The 26603-nt window shown below is 42.9% G+C and overlaps 1 protein-coding gene and 1 long non-coding RNA gene across 2 annotated transcripts; one reads left to right on the forward strand and one right to left on the reverse strand.

Moving 5' to 3' along the window:
* Nucleotides 1–808: 808 nt before the first annotated feature.
* CALM2 (calmodulin 2) lies at nucleotides 809–10106 on the reverse strand. Its single transcript, XM_072140309.1, has 6 exons — nucleotides 9955–10106; nucleotides 4992–5022; nucleotides 4605–4748; nucleotides 4413–4519; nucleotides 2477–2612; nucleotides 809–1628 (listed from the first exon to the last, which is right to left on the reverse strand). Exons 1-6 carry the CDS (start codon nucleotides 9955–9957, stop codon nucleotides 1600–1602), a joined length of 450 nt encoding a protein of 149 aa, XP_071996410.1. The 5' UTR covers nucleotides 9958–10106; the 3' UTR covers nucleotides 809–1599.
* On the forward strand, nucleotides 9918–25244 carry LOC140121095 (uncharacterized). Its single transcript, XR_011854028.1, has 3 exons — nucleotides 9918–10239; nucleotides 24022–24146; nucleotides 25159–25244. It is a non-coding gene; the product is annotated as an uncharacterized lncRNA (long non-coding RNA).
* The last annotated feature ends 1359 nt before the right edge of the window (nucleotides 25245–26603 follow it).

Consider the following 26603-nt stretch of genomic DNA (forward strand, 5'->3'; position numbering starts at 1 on the left):
TTTACCTACTGTAATCTTTGTGAAAGAGTGCTCCTGTTTAACAGCCTCTTAACACCAGGATCCCTTGTGGCTCATTAGTATAATTTTAAAAGTTGATTTTAGAAGCAGATAAGTCTGTGCCTGGATCTATGATTAAGTGCCCTTGGTTTATGCTACATTTTGGAAGACACACATTTTTGATCAACAGGGACATGCATCTACCACTTTTTAGGTGCAGAAGGGGGCAGTGTACCAGTGATAGCCACCTCCAGGATTTAGTACAGTTGCCATATTTATCTTTGATTTTTGTTCAACTTTACTTTGGGGCTTTGAACTTGTCCCATTCTTGCACCTAGTAAGTCCTAACAGAGCATGCTAGACCCAGACTTACTTTTGGGAACTACTATTTGGGACTAAAGTTACACACCGCAAAAAGGTCAAAAGTGAAACTAAACAGGCAACTCATCACATGTATCACAAGACTCTTGTGCAATGAGCAAGTAGGCCTACTTCAGGAAACTTGAAAATGTGTCAGCTGAAAAATTGTTGCACCAACGTGTGTAGACTTAAAGGAATTGTCCAGAGGTTTGTATACATAGCCGCTTTCCCACTCCCCAAATAGCACAACACCTAATCATAAATGTAGATTTGTTTCAACTTCACTACTCATTTCTATGCAGCTGAGCAGTAAAACTCATACAATCCGTGTAAGGTGCGGCTCAGCTCCTCCTGCTCTATCACATGCTACATATCCAGTGTAACAGGTTTCCCTTTTGTAAACCAACAGTCAAATCTCTAAACTGCAAACATGAAGAAACAACCACCATGATTGACTTTTTAGTTTTTATTGGAAAACAAATATACAACTTGGAATGGATTTGAGGCAAATTGTGCCATAAGCAGGTTCTTCTGAAAAGTGGCTAAACCAAAGTAAACCTTATACTGGTGAAGGAACTTACAACTCATTGCTGGGTAATGCTATGCAGACCCCTCACGTCAGTGTAATTCATAAGAAAAAACTCATAGTAAGCATATGGTGAACATGATCCAGGTCTGGAGCAAACAATACGATAGGAAAGGCAGGAAGGGTGAAAAGAAAAAAAAAAAAAGTAAAAATCAAGACATGTATCTGGATAGACCAGCTTTGCATTAGTGCAACATAAGTTCAATATTGTTAACTATCTGTAGTTTAGAGTCGTTTACTCCACATTCCAACAAGCAGACAAGTTACTTGAAGAAATCCAACTTGGAGGAGAAGGGGTGGGAAGGAACTAAAAAAAAAAAAAAAAAAATTTAAAACTGAAGAGCCCGGATGTTCCTGCATGACCAAACTCATCAAGGTCTTCCATGTGCACAAGGGGCTTTGATAAAATCCAGAGTAAGCCACATGCAGCATTTGTTACTTGATCAACTTTCCATGGAAACCAAAAAGAATAAAAAGTTTAAGAAAAAAAAAAGAAAAAGACAGTGACAGGAATATGGGAAACATGAATGGAATTCTAAATTACTATACATGCATTCCTTGACAGTAAGGGGGGAAACATTTTACAGATAAGTTACAAACAAAGAAAGGCAAATAAACATCTTTGTACAAGAAATTTAACACATTCTGTACAATCTTCACTTTGCTGTCATCATTTGTACAAACTCTGCAAGAAAAAAAAAAGCAGGAATTAACATTACATCCATTAGGAATATCCACATTGCAGATTTATTGCGCATCAGATTCTGATGTTCACTGTAGAACTTTTATGCAGTCTGTCTGTACTATTAGCCGATCCAAACCTCTATTTACACTATACTATGGGGAGGTAATGTTTGTTGAGCTAGTTATGTCAAAGCCAAAGAAATTTCATAGATTCCAGTAAAATACAATCATTGATCACATTGGAAGTTTGTGGCAAAGGCATCAGGATGGTAAGGGACGCAACCTCCAGCATATATCTAGTTGATTGCCAATAGACATGTCAGACTCGGGGCTCATCACCTGGATATTTGAGTCCAGGAGACAGTCGCTCATATCGCCTACATGAAAAGCTACTCTAGGGCCCAAGTCCTGCAGTTTTCCCAGGAAGCCAAGTGTTTTGGTAATTAACTAGGGCATTGGGATGGATCAGAGGGCAGTCTTCAGTCTAGTGGACATGGACTTTCTTTACCGTCTGCTACAATGGTTTTGGTCTTCTGTCAATGAATGTTGAATACAAAACAGATCCATACAATGAATTGGCAGCATCTTGTATAACATGCACCTCCATTCCTGTGGGGTAACAGGACCATGATACTTGTCTGCTGTGAGCTCCATCTTTTACAACTCTAAGAATGCACAGAGATCAGTTTGAGTCATTGCACAGCAATGTATCAAGCTGGAGATCTACAAGCCCTTTTTGTGGTACAATAGTATTGCCCACCTAGTGTCACTGTGGCAGTTCTTTATCCCCACCATGCATGGACTGTCCTGTATAAAGTGTAAGCCAACGTTCATATCAGACTGACCCACCTTCATAATTTACTTGACCATCTCCATCAATATCTGCTTCCCTGATCATTTCATCAACCTCTTCGTCCGTTAACTTCTCCCCCAGATTTGTCATCACATGACGGAGTTCAGCAGCGCTGATGTAGCCATTGCCGTCCTGTGGAAAGTGCAGAGATGTATTTAGACTGCCCAGAATTCTGCCACACCCAGTCAGACGCATCACACATGCTTATTACTATCCAGCGACCTCAGGCTAGATAATAAACATGTTTGGGAAGGTTTCTTCCAGGCATTAGATTCCTCCCACAATATAAACACATGTTGGCAGAGCATCCGGTTAATTACAATTGTTTGGCAGCAGGTGTGTACACCAAGTCCTGTTCCAACAGAAGCTAGCATGTATGATCTATGTAGTGCAATAGGTCACTGACCATTGTAGGAACATTAGTCATAAATGTCACCAGTTCTGTACTGAAGACGTGCGACAACATCTGAGGTGGTCTAGTTTTAGACTAGACAACCTATAGGACAGGTGTGGAGTCATTTTTAAAGTCAAGTTTTATACTCCTAGACAATCCCTTTTAGGGTGAAGCTCACAAGAATCTGATCTTACAATACATGAATTTCAGGAGTTACACTGGCTTCCCCCTTACTGACTGTTGGAAGCACCTGTCTACGATTGTGCTGTATGCAAACTGCAGGGCTGCGTTATGTGTCAATGCAGCCCGGCAGAATAAACAATATGCAAATACCTGCTCCGAGCCTGGGTGCTTCCTACAAGCTATAACCAAGCCCGATGGAAGGTAAATATCCAACAATAAACCTGTCAGCTAAACCTGAAGATTGATGGACAGTTGCCTTCTATGGGAAGACTTGTGCATAAACCTGAAGAACATTTGATGAGTAGGTTCTCTTTACCTTACTAACCATTCCTTTAGTTTCCATCGGGTGTTTCCCCTTAGCCAACCTGTGAGTGCAATTTCCATGGCTGTGTTAGCCATATGTACCAGCTCAAACTGAGCACCATTCGTTCAGCCAAGTAGGGGTCCATTTGCACATAGTGATAACTTAAGGCGTCCTTTACATGTTGCATTTTGAAATGCATTTAAACAGCTGAGAAGAGGCCATTTGCCCAATTACATTCCATTTGAGTTTAAAAACACATCGTAAATGCGATATTAACGCATGTGTGAACAAATTTAACCAATGATATTACACAACTCACCTCAGCTGTTGTAATGAGTTTCAAAATGCAATTTGAGCATGTGCTCCAAGGTTTCAGAGGGTGACCATCATCACAATATGCCCACCCCCCAATGTGAAAGAAATAAATGGAGTAAAGTTGAAGATTGCCCACAGGTTCCCTTTAAGCCGTTAACAGAAATTGACATAAACCACTTCCAGGTTGTCCAGAAGCTGCACACATTCCAGATCATGTCTTCCATGACTCAGTGTGGTGGCATCATCCAGAAAAATCAACTAAAGTAAAATGTAAACTGGTTGTATAAAGTCAAGGCGGAGAGTTTAACACTCAAGTCAAGCTCTCTCAGAAAGCCCACTTCTCTAATTGATAGTCATACCTCTAGAGCAATCACTAACCAGATCTCCTGAAGTACAATGCATGATTTCAACCACAGGAGGTATTCAGAGATCCCAATCTTGACTTTATACAACGAATTTACAACTTACTTCAAAGTTGATTTCCTGGAGGATGCCACCACATCAGAACATAAAAAAACCTAGATGTTATGCAATTTCACAATATTCCGTTAGTGGTTTAGTAGGCCAATTGCTGATGACTGGTTCCCTTTAATTTTTTTTTGGAAGCATTCATGCTTCCATAGTCTAGATCTCAGTTTACACTGCTTACAAGCGGCCATTATGTTTAATTATGGGGACCAATTCCCACATGGGTAGATTCATCATGGCAGCCCAGAATCTGGTTGCCTGCAGTTACCTTGTCAAACACACGGAATGCTTCTCTGATTTCCTCTTCACTATCTGTGTCCTTCATTTTTCTAGCCATCATAGTCAAGAATTCAGGGAAGTCAATCGTTCCATTACCTGACAAGAATGAAAGGAATGGGATTACAAACTGACATTGCCAGTTGCAAGTGCCAAATATAACCCAAAAGATGAGGGATCATACCATCAGCATCTACTTCATTGATCATGTCCTGCAGCTCTGCTTCTGTGGGGTTCTGCCCAAGCGACCTCATCACTGTGCCCAACTCCTTTGTTGTGATTGTGCCATCACCATCCTTGTCAAATAGTGAAAAGGCTTCTTTGAACTCTAGAAACAAGTAGGAAAGGATTGACTTTCATAACAAAAACTATGAGCCACATATACATGCTACATAGTAGTCTACACAAGTGCATGGAAAAATGCAAGTCAAGCAATTTTTATTTGGGGGGGGGGGGGGGGGGGGGGAAGTGACATCCTATCAGAGCAATTGTGACTCCTTATCTGTCCCCCCCACCCTCCAAAGTCCATCTATTGTACAACAGGTTCAGGTGGTTGGGGTAAAAGTCTTACCTGCGATCTGCTCTTCTGTCAGTTGATCAGCCTGGAAGACAAGAGAAGAGGTATAAGACTTACAAGAAATGAAAGCAGAAATGTATCATGAACCAACACAACTGTCTGAAGTATACAAAAGTTGTGGTCCATTTATGCCACTAACCCAATTTCAGAAGTCCATAGAATACATACAATGTATTCTCCCCTTTACAATGGGAAAAACAGCCAATATGCAAGATGTCAAATCTAGTCTTGAGTTTGTAGTTTAAGGGGTTTTTAAGTTAATAAAAAGGGGCAAAGACCAACAGTTTACCTGCCCCAATACTGAGCAGAAGTAAAACCCTGGATTTGACACAATGAAAAAACTCCTCATCTGCTTCACCAAAAGCTGGACTGCAGCATACCACCATGTTCTACATCTAGATAAACTTAATGGTGGTCAAAAACCCAGGGGATAATAGAAAGATCCCTTTAAGTCAGCTACAATGAGTGCATGGCATATTTCACTTAGGTTAGTCACTGTTCACACTTACACCTTCCAGGACAGATCAGCCCAACCCTAAACATTAAAGGACCCCAACAAGTTGAAGGCAATGAGGGGGAAGTGACTGGTGCAGTGAATACCAAGGCCTTTTATCCATGTCAGATGAATGCACACATCTCATCTACCTCAGACATCACCCCCTCCATAAGTAGATCATGTATATATAAAACCGATAGACCCCAGAAATACCCAATGACATGTTCACAATTAAGCCTCTGGGTAGTTTCACAGATTCAACCAGGCAACCACAAACCAGGATTAAGTATCCCACCAATCTCACACCATAGTGGGCAGAGCTCTTACAGGGGCATGCATGCCAGTGGGGAATGGAAAGGCTTGATTTCAAGCCTTCAAGAATGGCTTTAGAACAGCCATGTGAGCTATTCTGCTCCCAGGACATCATGTCTTACACATGGCTCATGTGGGGCCTTAACAGGCCAGACACAAGACTACCAAGCCTTCAACATACAACAATGGCCTCTCAGCTGGTCCCAGGGGTTTATACAATTTGTCCACTGGACAATACTCCAATAACCTGAGTCACAAGACAGTAACGTGATGAACATTTCAAAATAAAGTCCACACCAGAACAAGAAGCCGCCTACTGATGCCTCATGTGCCAGACCACTACTGTACTTGAATTTTAACCTTAATCCTTTAATTATACCAGACAAGCCATGGTCTCCATTGAATCATGGCAAGATGTAGGCAAAAGTCATAGGGGGAGATTTACCATCAAGTATCTGTGGTCACTGTTCTAGTTGCCCATAGAAACCAACCAGAGCTCAGCTTACATTTTATAAACAGCTGTTGGGAAATGAAAGCCGAGCCCTGATTGGTTGCCATGGGCAACTAGAACAGTTCTGCTCTAAGACTTATGATAAATCTACCCCATAGTACCCAAAATGAAGCAGAATTAGAATTCCGGCCCTAGGTTTCTTATCCTAGAATGACCTGTAACATAAGCCATCCTTGAGGAAATGGATGAAAATCCCAAGCCAGCAGTGGGAGCCATGAAGGAGGTTTCCAACAACTTCAAGAATTGAGTGGACGTTTTGTGCACTACACTACTAAAAGTTAATGGGTCAAGTTTCCATGCAGAAGCTTACATAGCATATTTGTTAGTTTCCCTTGGGAAGATATTGGAGTTGGGTGAGAAACAATCAGCTAAGGTTCAGTGACAGTTTTCAAGCTGTGCTTGTCAGGTTCCAAAGCCTGACAAGACCAGCGAATTCCTGCACTCACCACCTACAAAGTCACCCCACAGGTCTCCTAGTTATCAATAGAGCCACTTTCACAACTAGAAGAAGTCAAAGCCCATTACAAAGGGAGGCGTAATAGAACCCAAAGGAAGCTAGCCAGATAGCCCAACCTATATCAACCTTCACTTTTGGTGAAGTCAAGCCCTAGAGTTATTGTGGCTCCCCAGCTTGTCCCTAGGAGAAAAGCTACATTAACTAGCAAGGTCATAATCCTCCATCATGAGGATAAACAGCAACCTGCATTGTGACACCTAGTAGGTAGGTCTAGGGACATTGGCCTAGGCCAGACCTGATCCTGTCTTCATGGATAATCCAGACTGAGAACCAATGGTGGTTAAGACACTACTAGACGATCATCAAGATTTCCGGAAGAATAAAGCAGGGATATATCTACTAAACTATACAAGGGCTATGTCTCATGGGGATTGACAAATCTGTGCCAATAGTTCTCTTTTAGATCATCCTTGGCCCACATTGGAAATTGTGGCCATGTGCGCTTCTCTGGTCACTTTTGCAGTCACCTCCATGATTGATAGGGTATCCAATGGATTTGATCGAAATATCTTTATAGGAAATTACATAAGAGTAATCAGACTGGGCAGAATCAAATCCTAGGTCTCACAGCTTTAGAGTCAAGGTTCATTCTGCATTGGTCAGTAGCATTTCTACCACCAAGTCTTCAGAATACAGATTACAAGTTGAGACTGTTGCCTGACAATAGCAGAATGTACATAGATCGCTGCCTTAGCCACAACTCATGCATTTACTTGGGTAAAGTGTACTGTTGCCATTTCTGCACTTTATTAAAGAGTCACCAAAACTCAGGATTCCAGATATGGAAACCTGTATGGTTATAATAGAAAAGCCCAGCCTCTATGTGGTCAGGGTCACACCCCCTTGGCTTCACTGTACATACTGAGTGTTGTGCGCATGTACAGTTCTACCAGTGTCAGTAAGGCGCATGTGCCAGGAGCACGTCACCAAGTACAAGTTTCTAAAACTGGACATGACAACCACAGGCCTAAGCATACGACTTAATGGTGTCTAACTCTCCCCAAGTTTAACTTCACTTGAAATAAAAAGCATTCCAATATTACAAGAGTTGATATCTCTTCAGGTCTTCATAAAATAGGAACAAAGCAACAAGTTTTTCAAAAAAAGACAAATTCTATCAGGTACCATGAAATAAGTGTAGAAATAATAAGGAAACATCCATTTCCTGTTACAAGGGTAGATACAATCTCCTCCCATTAGGCCAGGGTGACCCCAACATTAAAGCTTGCATGCTTCTGCTCAGAGCTACACTTTACCCAGACAAGCGCCCTAAATAGGGAAATAGATATGTAGATACACACAAAAAAAGCCATGGACAACCACTACTTGCTCCAGCTTCTCTCCTAGAACAAAGGCTCATAGTTGTGCTGGATTCTTCTGCAACATCTGTAGCCAGGAGAAGATGGGAGGCCGCTTTCTCCCTTGCTTATCAATAGCTTTACCCACAGCAATCATGTCCTGCCACACACATGTGCATGGCACACTATCCTGCCAACTTCTATGCCCAATCACTGATGTTAATATGATCTACAAGTCACAATGCCAGCTGCCTGCAGGTTCAGCCTCCACTCTTTGGGCACTTCATGCATTCTGTAACCAATGCACTGTAACCTGTTGCCCCCCCACATCTGGCACAGCAACTTTACTATGGTCTCATGCAAAGAAATCTAACCCAACCCTGATACTTCACAGGGCCTAGTGAAATAGACATTAGCCCTTTGTTACGTCAGACGAGGGAATACCAGGGGTACACGCCTGCATTCTGCTCATTCATACGCGTGCCACGCCTAGTAGTAGCAGCACTGTCACAACTCTGCCTTACTCAGCCGGTGCACGACCTGTAGGCACGTGAAGGAGTATGAGACGAATATATACAGGTGTAAAAATGTATTATGCAATCGTTGCAGTTATGGATTTTGCGGGTACAAAAATTCCACATAACCCAAGACCTAAAAGCAGCCGTTTAAAGGGACACCATTGTATAAAATCCCTTAGACAAAATTTGCATTAAAGTTAGTTCTGCGTGTGAACTGCCACCGTGGGATATGTCCAAGTCACCATCAAGGCAGTATGGGCAGGACCCAAGCCCTTCCTTCCGGAAACTGCAGCACAATGCGGCTGGACCCACCCTGATCTAGGGAGGGGATGACTACTCCTTTCCAGTGGGTGACAAATCCCTCAAGTCAACTCCCTATACGGAGATAGGAGACACCTCCGTGGTGAACTTTGACCAGGGCATCGATCTACAGGCCATAATGTATGCTACCCCCACCCTTCCGACCACACCGTATAGCTTCTGCACCCTAGTGGGGTCTGGCAGCCATGCCACATACATCCCCGGCTATTAGTGTACGACCCAGTTTCACACGAGGTTATTCAGATTATGTAACGCCACTCCACAGCCTCTTCAGTATACAAAGAGGCTGTCAGTCAGCAAGCGGGCGACAGGGCGTGGGAGGGGGAGGAAGCTACATGCCGCAGCCCTGGCTTTAGTCAATCATCCTGTGCAAAACCAACTCTGCAACATCACAACTGGATCAATGAATGAACTCCTCACACTCGGATCAGATCCCCAGACACAATTATAACAAGTTTATCTACATCCAAAGATAATCCTCAGCAGAAATAGAAGCTGTTCTGCAGCAACATGCACAACAGACAAGCTTATAATACATGAGGTTCTGCAGCAGCTATAACCCTTGATTGACAGGGAACTGCAGCTATTACACAGCACCCCAAGCTCAAGATGTTCCAAAGCCGCAAGAGACTGCCAAAGCAACAAGTAATTGCAAGGTTTAATAAGAGGTGCTGCAGCAGCTTCGACATAACATGCACTTTAAAAGCATAAAGCAGATTATGAAGGAGAGGTACACTAGAGTCTACTGCACCTGTAAGTATGTGAAACAATAGATTCACAGCCTGAAAATGACAACCCTAAACTAATGCAGACCCAATGCCGCACCAAACCCTCCATTACTCATTGGAAGCCACGTTCCGCATGAAATTTAAACGCAACTGCGCAGTAAGCCCTCAGCAGAAGCCAGAAAGGCGACTCCGTACACAGCTGACGGATACGAGGAGGCGGCGGAGGAGCAGGGCGTAGCGGCCGGGCGTCACTCACCATTTCCAATGGATGTAGTTAGCGCAGCTCCAGCAGCAGCTCAGCAGTGACAACCTCACCCCTCGCAGGCTCGACTCGGACTAATTTCCAACCGCCGCCAACCGCTCTTCATAAACACCTCCCTCCGCCCTGGATTCCTCCGCCGACGCGCAAACCCCGCCCCCTAAGGAAGAAAGTGATGGCGCGGCTTCTCCGCACACAAGAACCGCGCCGTAACTTACTTTACAGGAGATAGGCAGGAGAACGTTCGGTGAAAAACACCTTATCAGTTATCGGAAGTAGCAGGTGTTTAGTTGTGCATGAGTTAGCGGTGATAGGGAATGTGGTGCGCGTAAGGAAGGGGACTATTTTTCATACACGCATGTATACTAAATGCTGAGGGGGACTCGTCTGAATGTGGTGAGCTGAACGCTGATTGGACAGTCGGTACCTGCAATGCGTCACTCGGACATGCACAGTGTGCTCGCAGCGACGCATGCGCACTGGGGGCTGCTGATAAACGCAGCAGCAATTGGGAGGAGACTGGAAGCTAATAGTCCTGATAGCCGGAGCGGCGGCCAGTGTGACTGCAGCCCTATACACATATATCATACACACGGCCCATAGTAACCTACACAATGTATACAGTGCTAGGAGGAGAGAGGCTCTGCACATGTTTACATTAAATGTATAAGGACCAATCATAAACCTGCAGCATTAAAGACTACGTGGTTCTTATATGGGTCATCGTATTCTGCTATACATACACCATATGTATTATACTTATCTAGTATCACTACCTACAGCAGGGAGATCAGTATTTCAACAAATGTGGTCTTATAGCACATAGTGATGTCACAGTACAGGGATAATACACACAGTGATGTCACAGTACAGGGATAATACACACAGTGATGTCACAGTACAGGGATAATACACACAGTGATGTCACAGTACAGGGATAATACACACAGTGATGTCACAGTACAGGGATAATACACACAGTGATGTCACAGTACAGAGATAATACACACAGTGATGTCACAGTACAGGGATAATACACACAGTGATGTCACAGTACAGGGATAATACACACAGTGATGTCACAGTACAGAGATAATACACACAGTGATGTCACAGTACAGGGATAATACACACAGTGATGTCACAGTACAGAGGTAATACACACAGTGATCACAGTACAGAGATAATACACACAGTGATGTCACAGTACAGGGATAATACGCACAGTGATGTCACAGTACAGGGATATACACAGTGATGTCACAGTGCAGGGATAATACACACAGTGATGTCACAGTACAGGGATAATACACACAGTGATGTCACAGTATAGGGATAATACACACAGTGATATCACAGTACAGGGATAATACACACAGTGATGTCACAGTACAGGGATAATACACACAGTGATGTCACAGTACAGGGATAATACACACAGTGATATCACAGTACAGGGATAATACACACAGTGATGTCACAGTACAGAGGTAATACGCACAGTGATGTCACAGTACAGGGATATACACAGTGATGTCACAGTGCAGGGATAATACACACATTGATGTCACAGTACAGGGATAATGCACACAGTGATGTCACAGTACAGGGATAATGCACACAGTGATGTCACAGTACAGGGATAATACACACAGTGATGTCACAGTACAGGGATAATATACACAGTGATGTCACAGTACAGGGATAATACACACAGTGATGTCACATTACAGAGATAATACACACAGTAATGTCACAGTACAGAGATAATACACATAGTGATGTCACAGTACAGGGATAATACACACAGTGATGTCACAGTACAGAGATAATACACACAGTGATGTCACAGTACAGGATAATATACACAGTGATGTCACAGTACAGGATAATACACACAGTGATGTCACAGTACAGGGATAATACACACAGTGATGTCACAGTACAGGGATAATACACAGTGATGTCACAGTACAGGGATAATACGCGCAGTGATGTCACAATACAGGGATAATACACGCAGTGATGTCACAGTACAGGATAATACATACAGTGATGTCACAGTACAGGGATAATACACACAGTGATGTCACAGTACAGAAATAATACACATAGTGATGTCACAGTACAGGGATAATACACACAGTGATGTCACAGTACAGAAATAATACACACAGTGATGTCACAGTACAGGGATAATACACACAGTGATGTCACAGTACAGAGATAATACACACAGTGATGTCACAGTACAGGATAATATACACAGTGATGTCACAGTACAGGATAATACACAAAGTGATGTCACAGTACAGGGATAATACGCACAGTGATGTCACAGTACAGAGATAATACACACAGAGATGTCACAGTACAGAGATAATACACACAGTGATGTCACAGTACAGGATAATATACACAGTGATGTCACAGTACAGGATAATACACACAGTGATGTCACAGTACAGGGATAATTCGCACAGTGATGTCACAGTACAGAGATAATACACACAGTGATGTCACAGTACAGGGATAATACACACTGTGATATCACAGTACAGGATAATACACACAGTGATGTCACAGTACAGGGATAATACACAGTGATGTCACAGTACAGGGATAATACGCACAGTGATATCACAGTACAGGATAATACACACAGTGATGTCACAGTACAGGGATAATACGCACAGTGATGTCACAGTACAGGATAATACACACAGTGATGTCACAGTACAGGGATAATACGCACAGTGATGTCACAGTACAGGATAATACACACAGTGATGTCACAGTACAGGGATAATACGCACAGTGATGTCACAGTACAAGGATAATACACACAGTGATGTCACAGTACAGGGATAATACGCACAGTGATGTCACAGTACAGGGATAATACACACAGTGATGTCACAGTACAGGGATAATACGCACACAGTGATGTCACAGTACAGGGATAATACACACAGTGATGTCACAGTACAGGGATAATACACACAGTGATGTCACAGTACAGGGATAATACGCACAGTGATGTCACAGTACAGGGATAATACGCACAGTGATGTCACAGTACAGGGATAATACGCACACAGTGATGTCACAGTACAGGGATAATACACACAGTGATAATACACACAGTGATGTCACAGTACAGGGATAATACGCACAGTGATGTCACAGTACAAGGATAATACACACAGTGATGTCACAGTACAGGGATAATACACGCAGTGATGTCACAGTACAGGGATAATACACGCAGTGATGTCACAGTACAGGGATAAAAAGCACAGTGATGTCACAGTACATGGATAATACATACAGTGATGTCACAGTACAGGGATAATACACAGAGATGTCACAGTACAGGGATAATACACGCAGTGATGTCACAGTACAGGGATAATACACACAGTGATGTCACAGTACAGGGATAATACACAGAGATGTCACAGTACAGGGATAATACACGCAGTGATGTCACAGTACAGGGATAATGCACACAGTGATGTCACAGTACAGGGATAATACGCACAGTGATGTCACAGTACATGGATAATACACACAGTGATGTCACAGTACAAGGATAATACACACAGTGATGTCACAGTACAGAGATAATACACACAGTGATGTCACAGTACAGGGATAATACACACAGTGATGTCACAGTACAGAGATAATACACACAGTGATGTCATAGTACAGAGATAATACACACAGTGATGTCATAGTACAGAGATAATACACACAGTGATGTCACAGTACAGGGATAATACACACAGTGATGTCACAGTACAGATATAATGTCGTGGAGTTGTGTATGGGGCTCTGCTCCTGTCAGTTGATTGTTACTAGTTTATCACTTTGGCCTGGACCTGCAGTTGGAGTAACATAGTGACATGTGACGGCTGCGGGCAGGCGTTTGCCATTGCAGTGATGTGCTGATTCTGGTATTGGGCCGTATCTAGGGATGAAATCTAATGCACCAGGGGCCTGAGGGGACATCTACCAGCAGAGCTGTTTTGGTATTTAGAGTCAGGGCCATTGCATTGGACTTTACTGTGACCCCAATACGAGACATTCACATCACCATCATCCTTACACTATACTCATCCCTTAACCTGCTGTACATGTAGTGTACCATGAAAGGTGCACCCTCACACTGCATTGTGTACAGTACAATAGGAACATATGGGACAGGTGAGGACTGAGACCACAAATTCAATCGCTCTCATCCTCCTCACATGAAGACAATGGCGTCAACCTGCTGTGACAAGAGCTCGCACCAGGGAGTCACATTACATGTCTTGTATCTGAAATACACTAGGAAATATTACATGTAAACAGCTCGGTCACTGGTAAAGATACCAATCAAGTGTTTAGAGTGTAAGCTCCTGGGGACAGGGTTTTATATCAATGCTTAGTGTCTAAGAAGAGATGCAGGATATCTCATCATGACGTTTCCATGCCATAAATACTCATAGCAAGGTAGAGCCTATCCACAGGTTAGGGCATAACTTGCTGATCCACGGGGGTCTCAGAGCAGGGACCCCCATGGATCAGCAAGTAAGGCCCTATCTTTTGGATAGGGCCTGACCTGCTGTGATTGGAGAAGCCCTTTAACACTTTAGACCCTATTCACAGAGGGCATAAGTGTTTGATCAGTGGGTGTCAGAATGGTGGGGCCACCACTAATCAAGAAGGGGTTCTGTCACTATAGATGTAACATCATCAGGTCACTATAGATGTGACATCATCAGGTCACTATAGATGTGACATCATCAGGTCACTATGGATGTAACATCATCAGGTCACTATGGATGTGACATCATCAGGTCACTATAGATGTAACATCATCAGGTCACTATAGATGTGACATCATCAGGTCACTACGGGTGTGACATCATCAGGTCACTATGGATGTAGCATCATTAGGTCACTATGGATGTGACATCATCAGGTCACTATAGATGTAACATCATCAGGTCACTATAGATGTAACATCATCAGGTCACTATAGATGTGACATCATCAGGTCACTATAGATGTAACATCATCAGGTCACTATAGATGTAACATCATCAGGTCACTATAGATGTGACGTCATCAGGTCACTATAGATGTAACATCATCAGGTCACTATGGATGTAGCGTCATCAGGTCACTATGGATGTAGTGTCATCAGGTCACTATGGATGTAGCGTCATCAGGTCACTATGGATGTAGCGTCATCAGGTCACTATGGATGTAGTATCATCAGGTCACTATGGATGTAGTATCACCCGGTGACAATGTGTAACATCTACAAAGTCATTGATAATTTCAATAACGTCTCAGTGAAACTAAGAGACTATCTGGCAGTGCACCAAGTGCATAGCTTGCACCAGGGAGTCATATTACATGTGTTGCAGCTACAAAGTTACAGTTGGAAATATTACATGTAATCCAGTTTGTACATGTGTCACTGGTAAAGATAAGGATCAAGTATATAGAGCGTAAGCTCCTGCGGGCAGGGTCTTGTATCAGTTTCTACGAAGAGCTGCAAAATACGTTGTTATGTTGTATCCTCACACTGCTGTGTTCTTTAATCTCTGCATTCCGCGGCCCCTGTGCTGTAATGTCTAACCAGAAGCCTACTGCTAGAGGGGAGGGGGCTTTGATGTCTTCAGGGAAGGGATCTGACACAGTGCACCAGCTACAATCCTTTACTATAGGCCTAATGAAGGTAGAAGTCCAATAGAATTTGCATAGAGTATCAATTTTGATAAAGCGCTAGGACGGGTGGGCAAGCCAGGTGAGCCGAAGTTGTCAGACGGTGGCGTCGGAGAAGGTAAGTATGCTTTTTTTTTTACAGCCCCCTGAACCTACCTCTAGATATTTTAGTAAAGTTGGACAACCCCTTAAAGTTTATCCAGACATGCAACCATAGCTATCTACTTCTTGCAACATTGGGGTCTACAGCAGTGTGAGTGGTCTTAGTGGTGGAGGTGTGGGGTCTTTTCATAGGAATATTTAGGGATGGGAATCTCTTTCTCTTCCTCCTGACCCCCATGAAAGGACAGCACTAACCCTAAGGAAGCAGGTTCTATTATGTGTGATTTCTGTGTATGTATGTAACTATATAAGATTGTTGATCCTACTGTAGACTCTATACTTGTACATATAGATATTCTAGGTGTTATGTAATTAGCCATGTATAAATACCCATATATACATTAGTGTGTCTGTATAAGGCTACGTTCGCATTTCGTTGTAGCCTCTGTTGTATGGATATGTACAGAGGATTCTAGCGTGTCATTACAATGGAGGTCCGGAAAGTATCCCGCTGTATGATCATACATTGGGATACGTCATCCTCCTCCCCCCCTTGAAATTGGGATTAGGAGTGAACAGTGATTGGCTGCTGCCAATCTTCAGGGTGTTTCCCCTAGTGATGACACTCCCTTTATGCTGTCCATTGACATCACCAGAGGATCTCCCTGAGTGTGTGCTCAGCTGAGGCCGCATATAGATGCTTTGTGTTGCATCCGTACCCCATTGATACGTCGTTCAACAAAAAGGAGCAGACTTTAAAGATGCAGTTTGCTACGTTTTTTCATTCTTTTTTTCCTGCAAGATCCTATATATACTCTACAGATGGATAAAAATGGAGGCCTCTGTCTTTGGATATAGGTTCAGCATATACCCCAGATGCTCTTTTGTCATATCCACGGAATGTGTCCATCAAACAAGGTGTGAATGTAGCCTTAAATACATTTGCATTGCGGTCATATCCCATTGAACAGGTTGTAAAAAGTGGCGGAGGAATTTTGTGACTTACACAAACGTCTCTGGTCTGTGAAATAAAAACCATATGGCTTCTAAATTTCATGGACAGGGAGCGGGAGTCCAAGGATCATAGTTAGATGTGATACATGGAGTCCCTGCGCCATACTGAAAACATGTAAACGCTCTTGTCCATACAGGGACTCCTTGCATCATGTTTTATTATGATGCTTGGACTCCCATGCGCTTTGTGTTTCTCAGACTAAGCTGAGTTAGCCCTGTGATAGCATTTATGTACTATGCCGCACTTACAATGAGACAGAAATTTCTTGATTGATTAATACAGTCTCTCGACCCCCAGATGAAAGCTCCATGTAGAACGTTACTTTTCTATCTAGTGATACAAATGTTTCTTATCTAGCCCTTCAGAGAGACTGTTAGATATGTTTCCTTCCCCCTGATGACTCTGTCCCAGTCTGTACGACAAAGCTGATGTCTGCCTATTGGTTGTTCTCTAGTAGTCGGTGCGGGAATGTGGACTACAATCACTCCCAAATTTCCTGACTTGGAAGAAGTGTAAGGAAACCCTCTTCTTTTCCGGCTGGATCGTATACTGTGTATACTGCCCGGCTATATAAGTGAAGAATCATTACGTCCTCTGTGTTTGTAATGATAGTGCAGCCTCACATTGATGTGCGGGTACCTGGCTGGACTGACAGCTGAGCTCCTAGCATCCGCCATTCCCTGAGTGTCCCGCAGAGCTGGCTCTATCCGCTTGTCAGCGCTGATGTATCCTGCAGTCTGTCTCCTGATAGATGGCATGCTTAGCCGCAGAACCCCAGAGATATATGTCTGCATAAGCATGGAAAACTTTTGACAGGGGCCTGGTGACTTTCCTGATGCAATTAACGGTAACATGCAGGTTTAACCCCATCCGCCTGTCCCTCCCGGCAATATAAGGGCTGTCATAAGAACACGGAAAGCGCAATTGTTTATTGATTGAAATCTAGTACAACACGTGTTACCGAGCCCAGACTCTGAACGTCAAGATTCGGGGGGAAAGCGATTGACTGGACGGAATAGAAATCCTCTTGTCATTTAGTTTGCCGCGTATATTGCCTCTTTTTGTGATCAGATTTTGTATGTATTCCGAGTAATACAGACTTATCTCTGCAGGTAAGTGACCTAAATCCATCACGTTGAATTGACAATAATCGTTAACATTAAAACTAGAGATGAGTGAATCATCAAAGATTCCATTCGTAGAATTTTTCAAAAGATTCTGTTGAATTGTTCCAAACCGATGTTATTCCTATTGTCCTAGATATTGGTATTATACCTCTGAAAAGTGGGCATCATATATACGGTATATATATACTGCGTTTCCTATCCTCACCATTCATTCAGCCTATGAGGAAGTGATGACGTCAGCGCATGGAAGACAATTCTTTATCGTTCCAGTGTTAGAAACAACATGCATCATTTTGACCACATAAGAACCTTTCTCAACTTAATTATTTCAGCTCTAGGTGGTGGCCTCTTGTGTCCCTGGATAGAGATCCAATTGCTAAGTCAATTCATGTGGATGAATGATTTGCAAGTGCCCAGTGGGTGGTTCAGAGTCCAAGAGGCTGGAGAGCAAGTGCTTTCTGCAATGAATCCTACCCTGCACCAACCCACTTGTTCTTAATTGACATTTTGAGCAATGTCCAACCTCACAGGCTCCTGCTTTGACATCTTGTGTATGTATGTTATAGTCTGGGGGCTGAACATGCACAGCACATTCTTTGGACATGCGCCACATCCATTGGCGCACCTGGAGATATAGGGTCGGCAAGGGTCCCCCAACAAAGACATTTGTAGGAGGTATAACAGAGGAACATATGTTGTAATCTTTAAGGTGCTCTTTAAAGAAGACCTGTAAGGAGGATTTAGGTCCCTAAATCAACTGCAGGTCCTTATAGACCTGTGCTTTAGGGTCACAAATGGACCTGTATGAGGGCTGTAGATGGAGAAAGTAATAGAATTTTTTTTTATAAATACGTAGGGCCTTATCGGACTCATATCTGCAAATCCCACAAGGGCGGCACCGCTCATGAACCAGGGATAATACCCCAGCTTTATTGCGCATGCGCAGTACAACTTGCAGGCACTGAATGGAATGAGCCAGGAGGTGAGTATAAAGGGTTTTTTTTTTACAAAATCATACAGGGCAATTTGCGACACTAAATCACTGATCTGTAAAGACCTGTGGGTGGTTTAGTGTCCCAAATCACCATGACAGATCAGCTTTAAAGTAAACTTAGATATATATATATATGTAAAAGAACAATCAGTAGGTTTTGTTGATGTAGTTATAGTGTGTCCCTTGCAGGATACCTTTACTATAAAAGGCCATCCTGCCGTCAGAATCTTCCAAATCCTTCTCAGAACTGAAATTCAAGGTTTTGTTCGCTGATGTCTATATGAGCAGAGCTCCCTATTACTGAGGAGTGTAGACAGAAGAGTCGTGGAGTATAAACTTTTTGCCAAATGTCCATAAAAGGAAGTTATATAAAATGTGCATTATTGTCTTTTGTACTGCAGAAAGGAGACACGTAGGGAGAACTGAAGAACAAATGTTAAAAACGAGAAGAGTGACGTGACTGCATCTGAAAATCAAGTCTCTGTGCTGAAGAGTTAGTTGGATTGAAGGGGTTGTCAGGTAAAAAAAAAATTAAGTTTGTAAATGATAGATGAATGGAAAATACTTTTCTCAGACAATTTTATTTAAAAAAATGTATATCTTGCAGGAGTTTTTCAGTTTATTTGTTGACAGGAAGTTTATCTGTGAGATAATCTTTTCCCCTTGAGGGACAGTCTCCTGTAGACACTCACACTCCTCGCTCCTGACATCCCTACGGCAGGGAATTTTTATAATAATAATCTCAGATGCGTTTTTTAAATTACAAATTCAGAGTTGTGAGCCTAGTCTGGAGAGCCACATGTTCATCTGTTATTCGATGGAGGATTTTCTTAGCCTAAGGCCCCATACACACGAGCGAGTGTGATGCCTCCAACTCGCAGTGTGTGCTGGCTGGAACGTGCGGGCCAAACACTGACATACAGAATGGAACTTAGATGCTCAGTTCAGTTCCGGTTCTTGATGGACGTTCCAGTCTGGAACACGTGTTGGACACATTACACTTGCAGTTATGTAATTGACCTAAAAGATTTATACATTCTCCTTCAGTAACAGTATATGTAGATAGTAGTATCTCTCTCTTTCACTATGGAAATTGTTTTCTGTTGTACAAACTCTTTGGGCCATAAACATGAAGTATCTGTTGGCCAGATGTTGTAGATAGGGAAGAGTCCGTAGTCTAGATTATTGAGGCTCTTACCAAAAGATACCAGAGAATACTGTCCCTGAGGGACTGCAGTAATACAAATGCGTTATGGCTTATAGTTAAAATACACGGCCGTTATTGTGGCCAGAATTGAAGTCTATGGCGCTTGGGCATGGTGCGGTGAGCACACAGTACCTCAACATACCGTGACCGAGCTGGGTGGCCTCAAAAATATAGGGAATGGAGGGGTGGGGAGCACTCGCTTCTCCTTCCTTCTACACCCGGCCGTGATCCATTTGAATGTGGCCTAATTGCACGGATTTCCGGTAAAAGATTCACACACATCTATGGGCAAGATCCTTTAAAGATCTACTGTATCCTGGGGCATTACATATGCCACAATTCCGCATATGCCAAAAATATTACTGACCGTGGCATCTAAGTGGTTAAAGGGGTCTTTTCACTACCTTCAATAACCCCAATTCTTTACATCCGTGACATGGCATTGGTTCACAAATTCTGGCATAGTGGTGGCTAGATTCTGGTGTCACTCATCCCAGAGCTTACAGAAGGGGTACTGGGGATTAAAAAAAAAAAAAAATCTAACGTTTAACGAATTTAATTTATATAGCGCACACAGATTACGCAGCGCTGCACAGAGTTTGTCAAATCAGTCCCTGTCCCCATGGAGCTCACAATCTAATCAACCTGCCAGTATGTTTTGAAGTGTTTTAGAAAACTGGAGGAGGTTATATACCAATTTCCAGAACACTTGGAGCAACATCACTTCGGGCCCTAATAGATTTCTATCCAAACTAAATCCTTTTAAAAAGTTTCTGCAAAGTGAACTTTGGAGGATTTGTTCATCTCTATTTCAGAGTAAGGGCCAGTTCACATCTGCGCTCAGCCTTCCGTTTTGCAGTTTTCGTTAGTAACGTTAATAACGGATGACTAACGGATCCATTGATTTCAGTGGACTTGTAATGGTGTCCGTTAGGACCTTCATCCGTTGGACCTTCCGTTATTTGAGCTAATAGTTGAGTAGATAGTTTTTAGAACTGATGCATTACAAGGTATCCTTTAAAAGAACCGTTGCTCATTTTGTATCAGCTTATCCGTTAAAATTACAATCCGTTATTTGAAAAATACAGACACTGCTAAAGGGAAAGCTAAACACAGATCTGAACTTAATACCCAAAATGCTAATTAGTCTCGGCCGCAAAATGGTTTTCAGGAGGACTGGAGAAATTGACCTTAGCCCTTTAACACCCATGCCAAAAAAAAAGGTCAAATATCCTAATCTTCCCCCAACAAATGTAACAGTTGGTGTAACCCTACACGGTAACTGTAGCCCAGACTGTGAGGATAGGTTTACATCAGAAGAGGCGCCTATTCTCCTCTAATTTCTCTTCTGGACACAATAAAGACATAAATACGGAGCAGGAGATAGATGACTGCCTTAGGACACATCTTGCTACAAGTTTGTATCAGTAACTTCCTAATACATGTGTGTTATGGGATCATCTGTTAGGGGCGTCTTCCTAAATGGACCCCACATAATACATCTGGTGGTAAATTTTACACAGCTTGGCTTTCACTATGCTGCATTTCACCCATGAGTGGGGATAGGATTCCTCAGAAAATATGAATGCAGGGGTGTTTTTTTCAGCAAAAAGCAATTCCTCTTTTATTCCTCCTGGAATAGTATAAATATATTGAACTTTGGGTGTTCCCTATCTCCTTCAGTCAAAGTGGTTTGACACTAGCAGTGGGGACTTAATCTCCCATCGAAATCATGATAGACCAGAGACACTTACTCATAGATCCAGACACCATCACCATGGTAATCTTCTTATAATTGTTATCCGGGGCCTTCTTCTAAAATCAACTGTTAAATTTGTGCTAATGAGTCTGTATGGGTCTGGGGTAGGAAGGATGGGACGTTACCAGAGCCACTCTGTGCTGTTTAATGCATAACATCATGTCTGACGAAGAGAACTAGTATTCTCAATAGCTCACCATCAAATATGCTCAAAAAAATATCACTCTTCTTCTGCAGCTTCACAGGCTGTTACACTGTCTCATTCCCACTGCTCCTTCAGCACTTCCCCCTGCTTCATTTAATCACACTGCAGCAGAAGTTTCAGCACACATTGGGATGGGCATATGTAACAACCTGTGAATCTGCGGTACAGAGGGGCTCTGTTAACACCCTAGGAGCCCTTCTGGCTCATTAGTATAATTTTAAAAGTTGATTCTAGAAGGAAGGAGGCCATGGATAACAGATGAAAGAAGATTACCACAGTCACGGTGATGGGATCTATGAGTAATGTCCCTGGTTTATCATGGTAGATTAATAGTAGATCCTATAGCACCTAAGTGAGTTATCACCCAGCTTTTTACAGACCCTGAATGGATATAAACCTCCATTTCCCACATAGTGTTATAGGTATAGTTAAAGATAGTAGTTCCATTTATTAACGACTTACAAATGGAAAACTGGCATTCATTTACGAAGTGTCGGCGCCATAATTTTGATGGTTTTCTGACACCCACAACTTGTTCTTGTTTTGGGCGCAAAACTTGTGAATCCGATACTTTTCCGGCACTTCTATTTTTCCGACTTGTTTTGTGGCGCAATTTTTGGTGCACAGTTAGAGCAGCTAAAAGCTGGTCCAGGGATTGAGTGGGGAGACAGTTCTCAACCTTTTGAGTTTGTGCGCCAAATTATTAATTATTAATCCCTTGCGGCACAAACTTTCTGCACCACCCTGCGCCCAAATAAATAAATGCCTGCAAATGAATGTTTCTGTGTCTCCCTTCTGGCAACATTTCCTTTGGAGGGGACTGTGGGGGTGAATTTAAGAATGGTAAGAGCATTGTACACGTCTGTAAGCTAGAATAGGAGAACGCCTGTTTGATGAGCGCTCATAGACACGCGTTACTTCTGATCCGCAGCTTCCAATCTGCTAGCGGGAGAGATATTTCCTGACCTTGCCTCTACACGGCTATGTTTAGCTCTAGTGACTCCCTTCTTTCTCACCGCCCACATATATCCATACATACTGACTGCATGAGTAGGTGGAAGTCACCTTTTACATCTGCAACCATTTGCCCAATATTGCTACAGTTCCTTCTAGATTTCTGAATCACTGTTTGATCTTTCTGCTTTTCTTTTTTTAGGCTGGATTCACACACTTTGCCTGTGGAGTGTGCTGGGTGCGACGGATTAATCAAAACTGGTGCACGGTCTTCATGAATCTGGGGCCCCCTGCACTGCTCAGGGTGGTGTGCACCAATTTTTTTTTTGGTACACATTTAACATACAGCAAATTCTAGAACTCCTGAGGGGTCTATTAGTGTAGTGGGGGGAAACCTGGTGACAGGTTCTAAGTTTAAGGAACTGAGAGGCAGCATCACCCTCCATCCCTCCACCCTCCAGTCTCTTCAATTTAGGTTGTCTTAGATTGGCTGTTACACCAGGGGTGGATTAAGGCTGTCATGGGCCCTGATCTGTATGAATATTATAGCCACTAAGTCTGGAATCAGCTCCTACTTCTGGTACTGGTACTTTTTGGGGAATAAAGGATGCTTCCCTTCTGCTGCTTTCAGTCTGTGGTTTCAGGACCTTTGGAGGACCTTCAAAGGTCCTGAAATATCTCTTGTGTATTAAGAGCATGAACAAATGAACCAGGATTTCATGGGTTGAAGTCCTTCTCAGTATAAAATTTGATGGGTGGTCTGCGTTGCAGTGGGCCCTCTAGAAGACCACCCCAACCCCCGATATAATATTCCTCAACTGCGCAACACCCAGAATTTTGGTGACTGTAGTAGAGTCAAGGTCCCAATGCCACACCATTCGGTTTGATTACACTGTGATGAAGCATAGTCATGGTACAGTCTTTGGTGTCAAATCAAATAAAAAATATATAACCCCAACTCCTTTGATTTTTTTCAGAGCGGAATTCCTAAGTACTGAATACAGCAGACATGATAAATACAATGGGCAGACTAGAACAAGCGCTGGCCCAGGGCACTGTACTTCTGACAACCTCTGATTGCCCATATTAAGGCAAGTCTAAGGTAATCAGTGTGAAACCAAAGCTCATTCAACTCGCAGCCTTGAATGGTAGAGATTTAGAAAGTCCTCCTCAAACTCTGGATAGTAGTGGGATGTTTACATGAATGTACGTATCTTTATGTCATAATGTAATAATTCTGCTTTACTGGAAATGATTGCCCTTCTTGACAACACCCTTCTAGAGTACAATTGCCTTATATCAGTTGATATCGCTAGAAGCACATTGTGACCCTGCAGAGGCCACTACACCCATCCATTGGAGAGGCTTTGAATTAAACCTTCAAATTTACCATCAAAATCAAAGATGATAATACAGTGGCATTTAGTGATCTTCTTATATTTGTTATCCATCAACTTTTAAAATTATTCTTATCTTTTAGAAGGGCTCCTGGGGGTTTTACCAGAGCCCCTCTGTGCTGTAGATCCACAGAAGGTAGCCATAATAGGCAATGTTTTCCTTATCCCATCTTGGAAAACATATTTGCATATTTCCCAGAAACCCCTAGTGGACCGTCCATGGCTGTAAGTCTCCATAAGGAGAGCTCCTACTACAGGACTGTAGCTTCACAGGCTGTTACACTGTGTAGGAGCACTTCCCCCTCCCATTGTGTGAGATTACAGCTGGCAGAGGTAGGTAGTGCTAGAATGTGAGGCCACACCACAGAGGGGGTCTGGTACCACTCCCAGAGCCCTTTAGGCACAGTAGCATAATTTTAAAAGTTGATTTTACAAGAAAAGAGGCCATGGATAAGAAATATAAGAATATTAGCACAGTCACTGTGCCTGTGTCTACGAGAATTACTGGTTTGCCTGTCTTTTGGGGAGATTATTTATTGGTAAATGGGTCAGATTTCACATAAGAGGGAATTCTAGAATTTCTGAGGCATCTAGTAGCGTGGTGGGGTTTGTGGGTTTTCCACAAATTAGGCTGGGGGTCTGATTGAAGCATTGTTGCTTACATTAATTTCTTCGGGGTTGTGACTGATATTTGTCCGTCTTTCATTTGTCCATTAGATTAGAAGACATTGGGAATGGATGATCTCGCCGTACCGCAGGTTACGCCATCCTATAATCCGTATGCGGACCCGGAGGACGTCCTTACAAGGTTCTCAAACATAAGTCTATCTTATACAATGTTTATCTCTCTTTCTTCCTTATTGCACTTAATCATTTTCTTGAAACTTAATGAAAAAGTAAAAGAATTCTGACATTGACACAGATGCAGGAATTTTTAAAGGGTTCATAAACTTTCTGGTCCCGCTATATGGTTCCTGCACGCTTTATCTTTGGTTTATAAGCTGTAGGTTATAATTTTAACTGCTGAATACATAAAAGACTCCACCATAGTAGCATGCATGCTATAGGCAGACTACCAGGACATGCTGGGAGTAGTAGTCTGGCAGTAGATATTCTATTATCTCTTAGCTATGTGCACACAGCGTAACCTTTGTCACTGCCCTTTACTCTTAGGTAGTAAAACCTGGTTATCTCTCCCATTATTAGGGTTCACAGGTCAGAAGTCGCTTTACATACCGGTTATGCTTGTAATCATTATAAGACCAGGTGAAAACACAGGACATGATACCACAGTGTGCAAAGGTATGAGAGTAATCCCAAAGGTAGAGAATATGGATCCGTACTAATATATCATATTATTTACCCATGTCTCTCTATAGTCATTAGAAGAGGACCTGATACCAAGCCCAAAATGTTGAATGACATAACGCCATTCATAAGCTATGGCTCTCTTAAAGGGGTTGTACCAATATTGAAAGGTAACCCCTATCCACAGGATAGGGCAGGGGTGTCACACCAGCCTCGTGGTTGCCTTAAAGGGGCCGTATGTAATTTTATTACTGTATAACTGCATCTTCTCAAACTGTTTAGTAGTTAGATTTATACACCAATAACATTACAATCAGCCCATTGAGAGCAATCACATATAGTTAAAGGGGGTTTCCCACGAAGGCAAGTTAGTCCCTATCCACGGTATAGGGCCTCACTTGCTAAGCAGTGGGGGTCTCAGTGCTGTAATCCCCGCAGATCACGAGAACGAGGGGTCCGACCAACCCCCTCGTCGCTTCATAAGAGTAATGAAGCCGCGCATGACAGTTCTGCTCCATTAATCTCTATGGAGCTGACGGAGATTACCGAGCGCCGTGCTCACCGATCTCCATCATCTCAATAGAGATTAATGGAGCCGAACGGTCATGCACGGCCGTCTGCTCCATTAGTCTTAGGAGCGGCGAGGGGGTCGGCTGGACCCCTCGTTTTCGCGATCTGTGGGGGACTAACTTGCCTTTGTGGGAAAACCCCTTTAAATGACCTGAGACATCACCATGGAAAGTGTGCCCCCTCATAGTAGGCAATAGTCAGAGTGCTGCCCCCAGCAAACAGAGCGCCCCCCATGGCAGCCTGAGTTCCCCGCATAGTAGACAGAGCTCCCCCCATAGTAGACA

This window comes from Engystomops pustulosus, chromosome 3, assembly GCF_040894005.1.
Source record: "Engystomops pustulosus chromosome 3, aEngPut4.maternal, whole genome shotgun sequence".
Taxonomy (NCBI): domain Eukaryota; kingdom Metazoa; phylum Chordata; class Amphibia; order Anura; family Leptodactylidae; genus Engystomops; species Engystomops pustulosus.

Excerpts from the sequence above, each read along its gene's own strand:
- CALM2 (XM_072140309.1), bottom strand. Across the intron at positions 4,520-4,604 it reads CAATGAAGTAGATGCTGATG|GTAATGGAACGATTGACTTC; the intron begins GTATGATCCCTC and ends CATTCTTGTCAG. Across the intron at positions 1,629-2,476 it reads TGGTCAAGTAAATTATGAAG|AGTTTGTACAAATGATGACA; the intron begins GTGGGTCAGTCT and ends TTTTTCTTGCAG.